Raw genomic sequence first — 13,238 nt, 5'->3', positions numbered from 1 at the left:
ATTATTATTTTTGCTTTCCTTAAAACAGTGGTGCAAAGGGACTACACCCAAAATGTAGATGGGGTAGGAATTAGAGATAGTTTACGGATGGCATACAGCAGTCATTTATCTTTTTCATCAGGTGCAGAATCTTCCTGTTGAGAAGGGAAGAAATGGAAAACAAAACAAAACAACGCTAAAACACTACTGTGGCTACTACTTATCCAAGGCAAAGGCTGGTAAAAAATCACATTCTGCCTTTTTTAAATGTAAGAAAACTGCTCCAAACAAGAAACATTATAATGCAATCTGCTACAATAGCTATATTTCCTGAATGAGAGAGAGAGAGAGAGAGAGAGAATGCACATGCTCTGTGGTCACTCCATGCAAAGACCAGAGAGATATGTGGAGATACATGCAGAGTGTCTCAAGAAATGGGGGGGAATATATCTCTTGGAAGCTATGAACACTAATGCTTAGAAAAAGGAAACAGAAAATTAAAAAAGAAAAAAAGTTTAAGGGACACTATCATCTTCTATTGGTGAGGATTCCTGGTCTTGGGGAGGTTCTGGAAAGTTTACTTCTGTTTCTTCTTCTTCTTCTTGGACTGGAATAATTTCAATGTCTTCTTCATTTTTTGGTTGGGCAGATATTTCAGTCAACTCTACCACATCTTCTTTTATTTCAATTGCCTTTTCTTTTTTTTCTTCAGCTGACAGGAGAAGAACTACATCCTAGAACACAAAATTCAACAAACTTTTCTTGACTTTTATCATTGGCATATTTCTCAATAATCTCTACAAATATTTATCAAATAACTCCTTGTTTTTATGCTATTTATTTTATTTCCCATGTTCCTCCAAGTGCCAGGATTGGTTTCCTAGGTGCTCATATTCTTACCCAATCACTTATCAAGATTTATCCTCAATGCCAACAGTTTTTGCCCTCTTTCCAGGAATGATCACACAATATTTGGGAAAGAACATTGCAATAATAGAGGAATTTATATTTTTACTTTGATTTGCCTTTATTGGAGATAATTTTGGAAAAAATAATTTTTGGTCTCTAATCCTACTTTTCTCATCTGCAAAATGAAATAATTAGTGCTGATTCCTAAGTTCTGTACTAAATCTGACATTCTATGGTTCTGAAGCAGTTAATAATAGATATTTCCCAGTTGTGGAGCTTTTTTGAACCTATTGTTTTGGAAGAGGGATTAGAGGGAAGAAAAGGTGGTTGGGTGGAAGAAGGGAATACTGAGAAATCAAGTGGAAGAACTATTGTCTTTAATCAACCTTCAACCTTCAGCCATCTGCACATGACGTATGGAATCAAGTTGGATGCCTGAGTCAAGCAGAAGTCAAGGTTAGGAGGAGGGTGCATATACTATAGAACTGTTTCCTCTGTCTAACCTTTAGACTTATTTTAAGTTTCAAGACATTTTCTTTCATTATTGGTATTTTCTGCTTCCCAGTAAGATGCCAAGACCATTTTTCATGAAGCTCCCAGGCTCAAAGTCTCATTGGATCTTTTTTTTTTTTTTTTTGTAAGACACGATTTTCCTAGAGGGAGATTGAGGACAGAGTGGCTACTACTTACAGCTTTGGGTCTGGAGCAAAGTTTTTTCCATTCATTCTCAACAGTGCCAGCTGTCACAAGTTTCTGGAAGAAGGCAAAGATCAGCATCACTGCGAAAAGGCTCTGAAGAACAATGAAAAAATGAGGATGAAATGTAATAATAAAAAACATAAGAATAAGGTAAGTGCTCAGTAAATGACTGTTGACTAAAATTAAGTGATTAAAAAATAAATTCTTTAGGTGAATAATGACTATCTTTAAGAACTACAGTATGTTTGTAACCCTAAGCCTTAGCAACTCCTGACACAGAAAAAAATAGTTAATCCATGTTGCTGATAGAAAGTGAATAATAGTTGAAGAATCAATTCTATGTAGGAAAGAATAATTACTGAGTCACAAATTAATTGTATCCAGCTTTATTTAGGTGGTATCACACCAAGGAAACCTCTTCACATTTGGGATATGCACTTTCCCCCTTCAAACTCTACACTAAAAACTCCTTGAGGCAGCCCTAGCTGGTTTGCCTCAGTGGATAGAGTGTCAGCCTAGGAACTGAAGGGTCCCAGGTTTGTTTCTAGTCAAGGGCACATGCCTGGGTTGTGGGCTCAATCCCCAGTAGGAGGCATGCAGGAGGCAGCCAATCAATGATTCTCTGTCATCATTGATGTTTCTATCTCTCTCTCTTCCTCTCTGAAATCAATAAAAATATATTTAAAAACAAAAAACTCCTTGAGGCAAAAGCTATTCATAACAACGTAGGCAGTTCTTCAATGTTCATCTTAATAATAATAATGATAAATGTAAATATCATTAATAATATTAATGTTAAAACAAATACATGCATAGCACTTTCTGTGTACCAGACACTGTTTTAAATGTTTTGCATATATTGACTCATCCCTCAAAACAGGGATGTAAGTAAGTACTATTATCTTCTCCATTTCATAATTAAAACTGAGACAGAATGTGGTTAAAATTCTTGCCCAAAGGCATGAGGCAATAAACACCAGATGCTGACAATCTGGATCTAGAGTTGATGCTCATAATAAAAATGCCACACTTCCTCTCTGAAAAGGAATCATATTTCACACTTACCAAGAACACGGATCGAACTCTGTAACAATATTGTACATATAAAGAGGTTTTCTCAGTGGGGTTAGCTGGTTCACAGTTGTGTATGTTAATATATGGCACAGAAGCCTTAATAAAGTTCAGACTCTCCACTTTAAAAAAATGGGAAATTGTAATATTAAATATGTCCATGATCAAAAGAATTATCCCAGAAATGGCAGCAAAGAGGCTCATTGAGTTCATTATCATTTTCCCTTTGACCTGAAAAGAAAACATAAAGAGTCATTAATTGGGTTTGATTTCCATTTGGAGAATTTAACCTAAGAAGGTATTCCAGATCTCATTCCTCTGACTCACAGAGGTACTACTAAATCATCCTATACAATACCTCCCTCAGTTGTTTTTAGTTTTCTGTTACTGTAAAATAAAAACCTTCATCTCTCAATTTTGTGCCTTTCTCCATATTTCCCGTCTCATTTTATGCCATCACTATCCAATCAGTTTATCCAGGAAAAAAAGTAGGAGTAATCCTTTATTCTTATAAATTGTCCACTTGCACTTCTTTTCACTACCATTGTTACCATCCTAGTAGGTATTTAATAAATATTTATTGGGTAAATGAAAATAAATAGTATTCAGACTATATCTGTCTGTGTAAGAAGGTAGAAGGGAGAGAAAAAAGAAGGTTCTTCCACAAAAAAAGTGGGTATATATAGGGAAAGAGCAGATAGACCCTCTGAATCTGGACCACCAAGTGAAAACAAAGAACAGCAAGATTAATAACACCACCTTCTCCCTACTGACATCGATTGCAGTCAGCCATCTTTAGGGCTGATGTCTCTGGTAGCATAGGTAAGAAGATGTCAGTGGGAGTGTTCTAACTTGCAAGGATGATAAAAGGTCAAAACAGGAAAATATATGTGACAAGTACCATAAAGATATGAAATTATTGATGACTACTTTAAGACACACATATTTCATCCATGAAATGGCAAGTCAGTAGGACTGGCTGTATTTGGAGAATAAAACAACGTGACCTTCATAAACAGTTTCTCCCCCGCCCCCCGGCTCGCCGCCGACACACACACTCAAACTGAGTTTGTCAGACCACCTCTGGAGTAGAGCATTTCAGTTCACTCAGTTCCTCACTGACTTTGGAAGTGACTCAGTCAGTAATAGCTTACTAGGTGTAAAAAACAAATTGGGGAGGAAACCTGCTGGTGAGCTCTTGACCCATACAATATGGGAGCTCTTCCAGAGTGAAAGTGCCTCCGAAGCACTTTCCTGTATATTACTCCATTTCATCCTAATGACAATGACATATGGTAATAAGTACTATTATCTCCATTTACAGGTGAAAACTTAGAGGTACATGGAGATAAACTGAGCTCAAAATTACAGCTCAAAGTCAATTAGGACTTGAGTCAATCATAGCATTGATTAGATAGCTGTCCTAAATGGTGGCCTGAGAGAAATTTGTTAGTCTCACACAGCATTTATCAGTCATAAAATCATAAGCATGCTCTTCATCTGCCTTTACATTGTTTCCATGGATACATTTCAGGTAGATCTCATTTTCAAGTGTTTTTTTTTTTTTAAATAAAATCACAATAGCATTGTAGAGGATCTTTTGCTTTTTAGGGTTGAGAGAACTCAATGCTATTGTGATTCCAAAGGTCTTTAAGGGTATTTGTTTTCAACTGAGAAATCAAATATTCCTCTGATATGTGGGAGAGAAGAACATATGATTACTTGCCAAACTTTTCCTGGAGTTTGTCTTGGCTGCTGCCAGGAGTGATCCAGAAATGATGTACTGTGAAAAGAGAAGTGGTAGGTGGGGAAGGGTGTGAAGATGGGAGAATTGGCAGAGGGGAAGAGAAGCAGAGAGAGTGATTACTTTGTAACATTGAGAACTGGGTTGTAAAAAAAGCTATCCATGCTTTCAACCACTTTCACTAATCTACATAGCCATTTTTATTGGATTCATTTATTTTTCAGTGGTCATATTTCCCCTTTATTCAAGTTCAACTACATTCAATCCATGCCTCTTATTCAACCAACTGAAGAGCTGTGACTAGGAAAATAATAAAACCAAAGATGCCCTGCCAACGTTGCTCAGTGGTTAGAGTGTAGACCTGCTCACCAGAGGGTCTCAGGTTTGATCCCAGGTCAAGGGCATGTATCTGGGTTTCAGGTCTAATCCCTGCCCCCTGGTTCCAGTGCGTGTGGGTGGCAACCAATCATGGTGTCTGTCACAATGATGTTTCTCTCTCTCTCTCTTCCCTCCACCCCCTCCCTTCCACTGTCACTAAAAATCAATGGAAAAAAAGTATCTTCACTCCTCCGGTGAGGGTTAAAAAAATAATAATAATTTAAAAAAACACAAAGAAGCAGAATTCACATTTCCATATCAATTAGTAGTCAGACTATGGATATAAAAGTTTTGGTTTTATTTTTTAAAAAATTTTGTATGATTGCTCTTTGTAGTTCCCAATGATTTACATGACTGATGTTAATGAAGAATGAATCAGTGTAGGAAATATTTGGCCTGAATGTCATAGGCACCCCATTAAAATGTTGGCTGCTAAAGGAAGTGCTGATGATTATTTCTCATTTTCTTTTTCTACTATTCAAGCTGTAAAAATGGAGAAAATTCTTGTTCTAATCTATCTCCCCTTGTTCGGAAAATCTTGGGCTCATCTTGATCGTAGCAACTATTAAAATGTAATGGCGATATAAACACCACTGCCCCATACCACACCCAGACAGGCTTACAAGTTTGAAAAACATGTACATGAAACAGCCATAAGGAATGCTGCTCTCATGATAAGCTACAGAAGATTCATTTGGGATGGGACTAATTTCACCATGTGCAATAGTAACTAAACAGAATTGTAAGGAAGAAGGACCAGTTGGAAGTGGGATGGTCTTACCCCCGTTTGCTTTCCGAAACACCATGCTATATAGTCCAAATGTCTAGTGCTCCTCTGCCCGCCCAACTTGACTTTGGATAAGTCATGCTTTGAACACTCTTCCTTCCCTTTGCAGATTCATGTAGAATATCTTTCTCTGACTTCACATGAAGCATGATGACTAACTCTCAACAATGTCATTCCTTGACTCAATTTAGTCAAGTTTCTTTCCACCAAATTACTTTAATCAGACAAGCTATCTCCTACTCAACTTTCCTCAACACAGAACTAATCTGGCATATTCCTGTGGAGCCTTTTTAAAATTTTTGTCTGCATCACTCCCCAAATGGTTGTGAATTTTTACTCACCATAATGCCTCCCCAGAGAGGGTACCACACAGTTACACAGATAGGCACATAGACCTCCAGGTGGATTATCAGGAGACCACCAAGAGCAATGTGGAAGAACCCATTCATAATCTGGACAGCCTGTGGAGAAAATAGGAGCACTGGTGAGTGAATTTAAATCATCCTCAAGTAAGAAAGCAAAGGTAAGGCTGTAAGCCCTGGCTTGGGCCTGTGTAAAATGCCTAAAAGAAGTGGTGAAGATGCCAAGACCTATGTCTTGTTTGGATTCATTTTCTTCACCACCTGGGTGAAGAAGATGGGTCATTTCCAAGGCAGATATACCTAGGATGCTGGTGATGAACTGGGATGTCATATATAAGCCTCAAAATAAAAAAATCACTGTGATAACTTCTCTGTACATCTCTGATTTGACCCACCATTTCAGACATAAAGAACACCTCAGGTTAAATCAGATACCTTCAAATTGGATTGAATCCTGAACCTGGTCTATAGCATCTACTTCTATAATCCAGAGAATCCCTAGGATATGGAATAGAGGGTAACTGACTCACCCCCAAAGCCTTGGATTCCCTCATGAAGAAGCTTTGTGTGGGGCCAACCACAGGAGATACCTTCCTGGGAATGATTTTTTTAGCAGGTTGCATGGCAATAGGGCCTTTCATAGGATCTGCTGGGAAAGCTCCACTCATTGAATTTCTGGGTGTCGTCATTTCACCCTCAAAAATCCTAAAAATAAAACAAATAATAAAATGAGAAGAGAGAGAACAGGATTTCAGTAGTCTTTTATCTTGTGTCATTCGACCTGAATACTTTTTTTTTCAGTAGTTTTTTTCATGGGTGTCTTTGAGAGTAAACATGGCCTATTCCTTGTGACTTTGGATCTGAGGCAAGTCCTACTGGATTCGGACGAGGCATCTCAGGCAAGGACATATGGGCCCAGGGTTTGCTGCCAGTATTTTTGACAACTATGTTTGGGGCATAATTTATCTTTATAGAGAATACCATGCTCATATATCTGCATGTTCTGTTTGTCTCTCAGCCCTGGATGCTTTTCTTATGCTTTAGTATTGGAAAATGCATTTTGTATGGACTTGCCCTTATTCCTTTGCTTATTTGCTTTTGTCCATTGTGATGGACCAGAGGCATCATGACAGAATATGATGACGTCTGTCCTTGGAGTCAGGAAGGGCTGGTTCTAGTCTGCCCTCTACCACTAACTCTGTGATCTTGAGTTTATCACTTCAAGGAGGCTCTCTAAGGTTGTATGTAAGACCATGGCCTCCTGATTCAGATTGCCTATGTTTAAATCATGATTCTTCTTTTTGCTGTGAACCTTGGGCAAATTTTTAAAAAGTCTCTGGGCCCCAAGTTGAACTCTTGTTATGGAAGATAATAATAATTCTTTTCTCATAAGGTTGCTATAAGGTTTAAATGAGCTGATGGTCTGTGGATGGCTGGTGTCTTTTTACTCAGATGGAGCTAAATGTCAGATTCTCAGAGAAGCCTTCCCTGAACCCTCAATCAATGATTCAACCTGCTAGTTACTCTCTCCCACAACACCCCCATTATATTTGCTTGCTTGTTTATAAATTCCATCAAAGCAGAGATCTTGTTCTCTCTTATCCAGTATTTTAGTAGCTTCTTATAAATATGATTGAAGAAATAAATGTATGTAAGGTACTTATGTCTGAATAATTATTAGCTGGTTTTGTTGCTGTTCTTGTTTTTAGCATTATTACCTTTTGGGCATTAGTTTCTCTTGTTTCTATCTGAAAAATGAGCACAATACCCCTTTCACAGACATTTGTGAGAAGTAAGTTAACATGTGAAAGTGCCTAGTACATAGCGAGAAAGTAGTACATGCTAGTTGTTCTTAGAATTCATAATTTATTCATTTCTGAAGTTAGACAGTGATTATTAACAAGATCCTTCCCAGCTCTAATACTTCAAGCCTGCTCAGCCCTCTTTACCTGGGGCTTCCTTCTGGTATTCATTTGTTTATGTCAATTTCTTACATGAATTCTATTTGGTCTCTCCTGGGCCCTGGAAATCTCTCTTTCGGGACACATCTTTGTTCTTGTCTTTATTGACTGCAAGTTGTGTAAGGAGACTTGGAGACCAGGACTGTCCATCTTGCTTATCTTACTGAAGTCACACAGAGCCAGGCAACTACAGGTATGCCATGAGACAGGTAATTGGATGTCTTCTGGGCCTCACCTTTGTACCCACTTTATAGTGACAAAGAGATTTCACATCTCGCATCTCATTTGAGCCTCACAGAGTAGATTAGGGATAAGTCATTGTCTCTACTTTGTACAGAAGGTAGCAAGGGCATAGAAAAGTTAGGTAACTGTTCAAAGTTTCATGACTAATAGAGATTTAAAATGTGGATTTTAACCTCTACAATGAGGTACCTATGGTACCAGACTGTTTTGTCCCCTGTAGGGAATAGGAATTCAGTCTATTTTACTAATGAACCTCTTTCTTCTCCTTCAAATTGGGTGATTACAAATCAATTGAAGAAAGAATATCTGTCTGAGCTGAAGGGAAGAGAGGAGGATTTGACTGAATGCTTTGAACTTGATTTTGCTCATATGTGGTGTGGTCTTGGGGTTCTGCTTTGTACCAACCAAAAGGAATATATCAATGTAGCCCACTACGGAGTTTACAAACTGATTCTGGTCACCAGGCAGGATTTAAAGCTACTCAAGGGGAATCTCAGAAACATTCTGTTCATTTGACAAATGAGGAAATGGTGGCCCAGGGATGGGACATGCCTTGTTAAAGACCTTACACCCAGTGACCAAGCCAAACTGGAAGGTAGTCACCATGGCCCTGAGACTGGTGCTCTTTCTACCACACAACAAGCTAGACCACATACAGTTATTCACTGAGCACCTACTATGATCCAGGAATAGTGTATATGCATCTAGTTCCAACTCTCCCAACACATTCCTTACTAAATAGGCATTTTGTCTTTTTGCAGACATAGAAATAGAGGTTCAGAGAGGTTAATTTTCCCATGACAAGTGTGGAATGAGCTGGGAGGCACCACACTCCTCTCCAGAGGGCTCATTTTTAGTGAGGATGACTTAAAGAGCAAAAGTCATCAATTATCTAGATGATTGGGCTTCTGTTGTTTTTAATTTCCCCATATTTTTTCAATGGCCTAAGGTTGTATCTGTATTATTGGTGAGATAAACCATTTATGTAAGCAAGTTCTACTCAGGTTATGTCTGCAGTGGCTAATAGCAGTAATGACCATTAGGGAAAACTATATTTTTTCTATTAAAATAATGTCTTGTTATGGAAATTTCTACAAAGCTTTCAAAAATATTAAGATAAAAATGGTAGTAGATAAACAAAAGTATACCTGTTTCTATATGCTCCTTCATTTCTTATGCAAATATTCTTTCTTGTATATATACTTATGTGTGTGATTATATTAATTATATTATATTATATTATATTATATTATATTATATTATATTATATTATATTATATTATATTATATATCCATCACAGAAAGCCTCTAGTATAATATAATATAATATAATATAATATAATATAATATAATATAATATAATATTATATTATACTAGAGGCCCGGTGCATGAATTTGTGCACAGGTGGGGTCCTTCAGCCTGGCCTGCACCCTCTTGCAATAGAGGACCCCTCAGGGATATCGGAGAGCTGGTCTTGGCCCAATCCTCACAGGCCAGGCCAAGGGACCCCACTGGTGTGCAAATCCGTGCACCAGGCCTCTAGTATGCATATAAGATCTTTGGTTAATCTCTTCCTGACCTCCCCTCTTCCCTCTTCCCTCTCAGATTCATCAGTCTGTTCCATGTTTCCATGCCTGTGCATTGAGCATCTGCCCCCTGGTGGTCATTGCATGTCATAGCTACCGGTCGAATGGTTGAACGGTCACTTAGGCTTTTATATATATAGATTATATTATGCCAGGACATTATAGAGTGACTGGGTAATGAAAGCTTCATTCTATGGGAATATATAAAACTAGATCACATACTCCTAATGATATTGTAGATTCTTAAAGCTTTGCTTTATTTAAAAAATTGTTCATAATTACTTACATGGTGCCCTACATGGTTATGCCCAAAGACTCATTGGTACATTAATAACTCATAAGCAATGTGGGTTACTGACCACATTGGTCAAAATATGGTAATAATAGGGCCTTATTTTCTCTAAGCTATATTAAAATAGGACTCAGTTTACTAGACACTGCCCCATTTTATGGCAAATCTCTTTTGATTTTTAGAAGACACCACTGTTTCTCTCCACCCACTGAAGGGGAGCTCACAGCTTTCATGGGTTTTGGTTTGAGTTATGACTTTTAGGCCTAATAATTCCATCATTTACTGAGAAGTTCAAAACTTTTGTTACCTCAACTTCTCCCTTCCTTACCTCAACTTCCTCCTTTGCCACTCAAAATACTTTTGCATTTTTATCCTTTCTGGCCTCCTGTGTTACTTATCTCTTAGGAAGAATGTTCTTGCTTCCTTTCCCTCTGCCTGTGCATTTCAGCCCATCTCTATCCACCAAGACTTTAGTCCTTCAAGAAGTCAGTTGTTGCATCATCATTCTCACTGTTCTTAATGCCATGTAGCAGGAGCTAGTCTCAGCTCTGTTGCTTGCTACTTTTGTGATCTCTTGATTCAAAGTATTGTTTTGAGAACATGAGATACCTTGCAACTTATAAAATATTTAATATTTAAAGAAAATTGTAATCACCAGACATTTTTTTAAATATTAAAATGTGCTGTGGTGTCCCCCAATCCCAAAGCCCTTTCTTTAATATAGCGGTGTCCCCTGACACTGCCCAGTGCCCCTGTCCTTTACCCAAAGCTTCTTAAAACCTTATGGTTTCACTCTCTTCCTCCACTTCCTCTTCGCCTCCTCACTCATCAATGCTTCACAGCCAGTTGTAGGGGAATCACTCAACTGGAACTGTTCTCTTCAGGGACTGTGCTGCAGAGTCCCCAGCCTTTCCTCAGGCATCATCCCTCAGATTGCTTTATTTCTGTTTCCTCCATCACCCAGGCATAAAATGTTGGAGCCATCTGTCACTCGGCTCCTTTGTCTCCCACGTTCACTCAATGGCCAGGTCATCCTGTATGGGCCTCTGTAATGTACCTTATCTTGCAGGTGAACCTTTTTCTACTTCCACTATCACCTCATGCATTCAATTCTCATTTCCTCTCTTGGTTTAAGCACAAAAATCTTGCTTTTCTGCCTTCAATCTTTCTCTTTTCTAATGCACCCTCTCTTTTTTGTTGTTGTTGTTTTTGTTAATCCTCACCTGAGGATATTTTCCATTGATTTTTAGAGAAAGTGAAAAGAGAATGAAAGACAGAGAGAAACACATCCATTGGTTGCCTCCTGCATGAGGCTGACCAAGGCCCCAGGCCTGGGAGGATCGAACCTGGGACCCTTTGCTCCACAGGCTGACGCTGTATCCACTGAGCCAAACTGGCTAGGGCTACCCTCCCTCTTTCTGTGATGGATTTGAAGCAGGATTTGGGGCTCATTTTGATGATCCAATGCCCTAAATTACTACTTAGGTCATGCTCTTCCTGAGCTTGAACTCTCTCTCCAATCAGTCATTGCCTGTGAAGAATCCCTTCACAGTTCAGCTCTACCTAACTTCTTAAGCTCCATCCCATTGTTTCCCACTGTGCCCCACCGGAGCCAGAGCCGCTGGTCTGGACAAGCCTCTTGCTTTCTCCTCTCAATCCTCTCCTTTGTGAAATGCTCCTCCTGCCCCTGCATTTTCAGTCAAATTCCCCATGAGACACGCACATGACCAGAGGTTGTTCCTGCCCTTCTCACCGATGGCAGCAACTTCTCTTTCAAAGTCACAGCTATTTGCATTGCTTACTATTTTCTTTCTATTTCATATTGTAGCTTCTCTAATGGGATATAAATTCTGCAAGGAAATTTCATACTAGGATTACACAGAGAACTCATTTTCTCCATATTATGAAGTCAGTAAACGTTAGAATGAACATTAAACTGAACTGCCTCTTCAGAGCAGGTTTACAAAATGCACAGGACCTTGGACAAAAAAGAGATCTGATCAGTGAGATCAAGCTATCTTATGGGAAACAGGGAAAGGAGTGATATTATATACTGTTTTTAGAAAATAGATATGACATGGTTAAATTTTATTTTTGTCCCCCTTCAGTAGAGCTTCCTCTCATCTCCAGTGCCCACTTTTATTCTAAGCTTTTGTGATGGATTTGAGTCAGGATTTGAAGTTCATTTTGGTGTCCACCAAGCCCCTCCAGAAATGTTAGCCTGTGAGGCTTAGTAACATCTAAGGATATTTCCATTCAGCGGGATATCTTTTGAGGGGAAAAAATTAAAGTAAGGGGAATAGAGTTATTTTCATTATAGCCACAACTGGTTACTTTCTTGTTTCGTACCACGCAACTGGTTCTAAGAGCTTCAGATTTTAGCTCATTTAATCTTTATAATGCAATTGGTGTTACTATTGCCACAATTTTATAGAAGAGGGAACTGAGAACACAGAGGCTTAGTAACTTGGCCTGAGGTTATGTGGCTTGTAAGTGGTAGAGTGCAGGTCTGAGCCCAGCAGGTTGGCAATTGTGTTTTAATCTACATGCTGCAATCTGACTCAAAGTTGATCTCCCAGAATTGAGAAAGAGAGGGAGGGAGGGAGGGAGGGAGGGAGGGGGAGAGAGAGAGAGAGAGAGAGAGAGAGAGAGAGAGAGAGAGAGAGAAATATTAAGAGTGGGTGGGCAGAAAGCTTTGATATTACCCCTACTCAAATCATGACACTATCAGAAAACCTGACCAGGAAAGCCCTAGAATTAAAGCCAAAAATCTCCAGTCTCCAAAACTATCCTATACCTTCCCCATCACTCCCTTTTAGTCATTGAAACAAAGTAAATTGATTCCTTACCTGAGTCTCCAAGACCTTAGAGCTCAAGGGCTGATTTGATGCTTGCTGCTGAGTTCACTTGACTGCTACTTTCTCAAGTGCACAGGGGTGAGTGAGATAGGCCAGACCTAGGATTGCTGATAGATACCAGGTGACAGGAAATCAGTGGCTTCTGCTACCTTGGACATCACCCCAATTACTTTGGTTTAATACACACTTATCAGAGCTGAAGGACATAGAAAAAAGTTTTTGCCTTACCAGAAGGTTTCACTTCTTGAAAAGGACCCCAGGGGACTGCATGGCGTACTTTGCACAACCTTAATTAGAAGAACTTTGCAGCCCCCACCCTGTAAGCAGGTGTGGATATTGGGTCCCCAAGGGCAGGAAGGGCTCTAGAA

The 13,238-nt window shown here is 39.0% G+C and overlaps 1 protein-coding gene across 1 annotated transcript; it reads right to left on the bottom strand.

The window, feature by feature from the left end:
* Positions 1-494: 494 nt before the first annotated feature.
* Positions 495-12,939, bottom strand: MS4A1 (membrane spanning 4-domains A1; the record flags this gene model as incomplete). The annotated part of the gene is made up of 7 exons (XM_079788477.1): positions 12,862-12,939; positions 6,460-6,634; positions 5,909-6,028; positions 4,385-4,441; positions 2,653-2,889; positions 1,579-1,680; positions 495-713 (listed from the first exon to the last, which is right to left on the bottom strand). Exons 2-7 carry the CDS (start codon positions 6,616-6,618, stop codon positions 495-497), a joined length of 894 nt encoding a protein of 297 aa, XP_079644603.1. The 5' UTR covers positions 6,619-6,634; positions 12,862-12,939.
* Positions 12,940-13,238: the final 299 nt, after the last annotated feature.

Source organism: Cnephaeus nilssonii, assembly GCF_951640355.1.
Source record: "Cnephaeus nilssonii genome assembly, chromosome: 13".
In the NCBI taxonomy this organism is placed as follows: Eukaryota; Metazoa; Chordata; class Mammalia; order Chiroptera; family Vespertilionidae; genus Cnephaeus; species Cnephaeus nilssonii.
Note: the sequence above shows the minus strand (reverse complement) of the source record. Positions and strands in the feature narration are given on the sequence as shown.